Genomic DNA, 2,082 nt, shown 5'->3' on the forward strand with positions numbered 1-2,082 from the left:
GACCTACTAATAGTTCACAAAGGGATTAAACGATTCTGGAAAATTGAGCAGGAAATAAAACGAGGGCGTGAGAGAGGACAGGAGGGAGGACAGGAGGGAGAAGAGCAAGCCAGCAATGGTTAACTGTAAAATCTTCACTAATTAAAAGACTGTCATACCTGACAACTGCCTATTAGGCAGGCTTTTGATGTTAACCATGTAATATAAGCCATGAACAACCTTCTAGAACACATAGTATGAGCCCCTCAGAGAATCCACTCCCAGGAGAGGTTCCCCATCTAGTTGCCTTAGGGGCTGGGAATCCTCCCATGCTGTTCTCTGGTTCTCGCTCCTGAGGACACAAACAGCCAGCGATTCCTCCCTGGGGGGAATGGAGAGGGCCCTGGGGAGGGCGTCTCTGGCAGCTCACCCTGCACCTGCTCTGTGGAGGGTTTTAGATGGGCCCAGTGCTGGTTTCTCACACTGTGTCTCTCGCACAGTAATACATGGCAGCGTCCGAGGCCTTCAGGCTGCTCCACTGCAGGTGGGCGGTGTTGCTGGACTTGTCGGCTGAGATGGTGACGTGGCCTTGGAAGGACGGGCTGTATCTGGTATCAGAGTCACCAGGATAGATCCTCCCCATCCACTCCAGGCCTTTCCCGGGCATCTGTCGCACCCAGCTGATCCAGTAGCTGTTAAAGCTGTATCCAGAAGCCCTACAGGAGATCTTCAGCGACTCCCCGGGCCTTTTCACCTCTGCTCCAGACTGCACCAGCTGCACCTCGGCACAGACACCTGTGTGGGAGACAGAACATTTGAATCAGGGACTCCCTGTGCCCTCAAACCCTTCTTCTCCATGATCTCAAACCCTGGGCAGGACTGACCTTGGAGAACAGCCAGGAGGAGGAGGGCGAGGATGGTGGTTGACCCCATCCTGGAGGAAGACAGGAAAGGAAGCCCTGAGATCCCAGCTGGGCGGTGAGGGAGACACACTGTGGAGGGGAGCCCTGGGTTTAAGTGGGGAGCCCCCACTTGAATTTGCATAGTCGACACCTTGGCCTGAAGGGATGAGTCTACAGGGTTTATAACCCAGAAACGCAATTGCAGACAAAAGGCCAGCTGTGCCTCCTGGGAGAGGCAGAACAAGGTCTGAATAATTCCTTACACCATCCTCGTGCCCCTTCCACTCTGTCCGTGCTTCAGAGAGAGCCATACCAGGGCCGCCCTTTTCAACCCTTCTCTATGACGCTGAGAAACTGGCAAATCTAGATGAAATTATGCGTATTTAAAAATTAGAAATAGAACCAGAGGAGGCCATGAAGAGAAAATTCAAATGCACATATGCCTGATAACAAGTACAACGAAAAACTACTCTATTCCCTGGCAATTTCTAATGACTGTGACTCTGGCCTGGGCACACAGTAAGGGCAGGACCACCCCAGGCCCTCAACAGTCCTCAGCTTGATTAACTTGTCAGACCTTCACCCACGCAAAATCACACATCTTTCCTGGTCATTTTGTCTTCTAGATTTTACACTCTGCCAATTCAACATAAATAGGGAGACTTGTTTGGGTCTCTGAATTGCTGATGGACCTGAAGGGAATCCCATCACTACACCCACTCCTGGCAGTGCTGTTTTAAGTCCTTTGTGTCAACCCCAGCTCCTTCTCGTCGAGTTCTTTCATTCTTTGACTTTTATTTTATGATACCCACATTGCTTGAAGGCCCTTAACTCTCCCCTGTGTCTGCAGCATTTTCTTGTGAAGCACACTTATTTCTTTAGCATCTTCTGATCCAAATGGAAAGCCAAGGTGACAGAAACTGCACAGGTTCTAAAATGTTTGCAAGGTTATTCACAGGAATTGCACCTGGGGAGCAGAAGCAAAAGGACTTCTCTTCACCACAGCACAGGCCATGACCTGTGTAAGGTTCAGGCAAAGCAATGACCATCAGCATCACCAGAAACTCCCAGCAGCAGGTGATGCAGAATGTGCAGCATTGGCCTCCCCATCTGCAGAGCCCACTTTGTATTTCAAGGAAGGGAAAAGCAGACTCATCCTCCGGGCAGAGAAATTACACAATCTGGGATCCAGTGCACCGGG

The 2,082-nt window shown here is 50.6% G+C and overlaps 1 gene segment (V, D, J or C); it reads right to left on the reverse strand.

The window, feature by feature from the left end:
* Window positions 1-457: 457 nt before the first annotated feature.
* Window positions 458-970, reverse strand: LOC144577501 (immunoglobulin heavy variable 5-51-like). The segment is given in 2 exon segments: window positions 458-774; window positions 864-970. Coding segments are annotated over 2 exon segments (366 nt in total).
* Between the last annotated feature and the right edge of the window lie 1,112 nt (window positions 971-2,082).

Source organism: Callithrix jacchus, chromosome 8 (genome assembly GCF_049354715.1).
Source record: "Callithrix jacchus isolate 240 chromosome 8, calJac240_pri, whole genome shotgun sequence".
Lineage (NCBI taxonomy): Eukaryota > Metazoa > Chordata > Mammalia > Primates > Cebidae > Callithrix > Callithrix jacchus.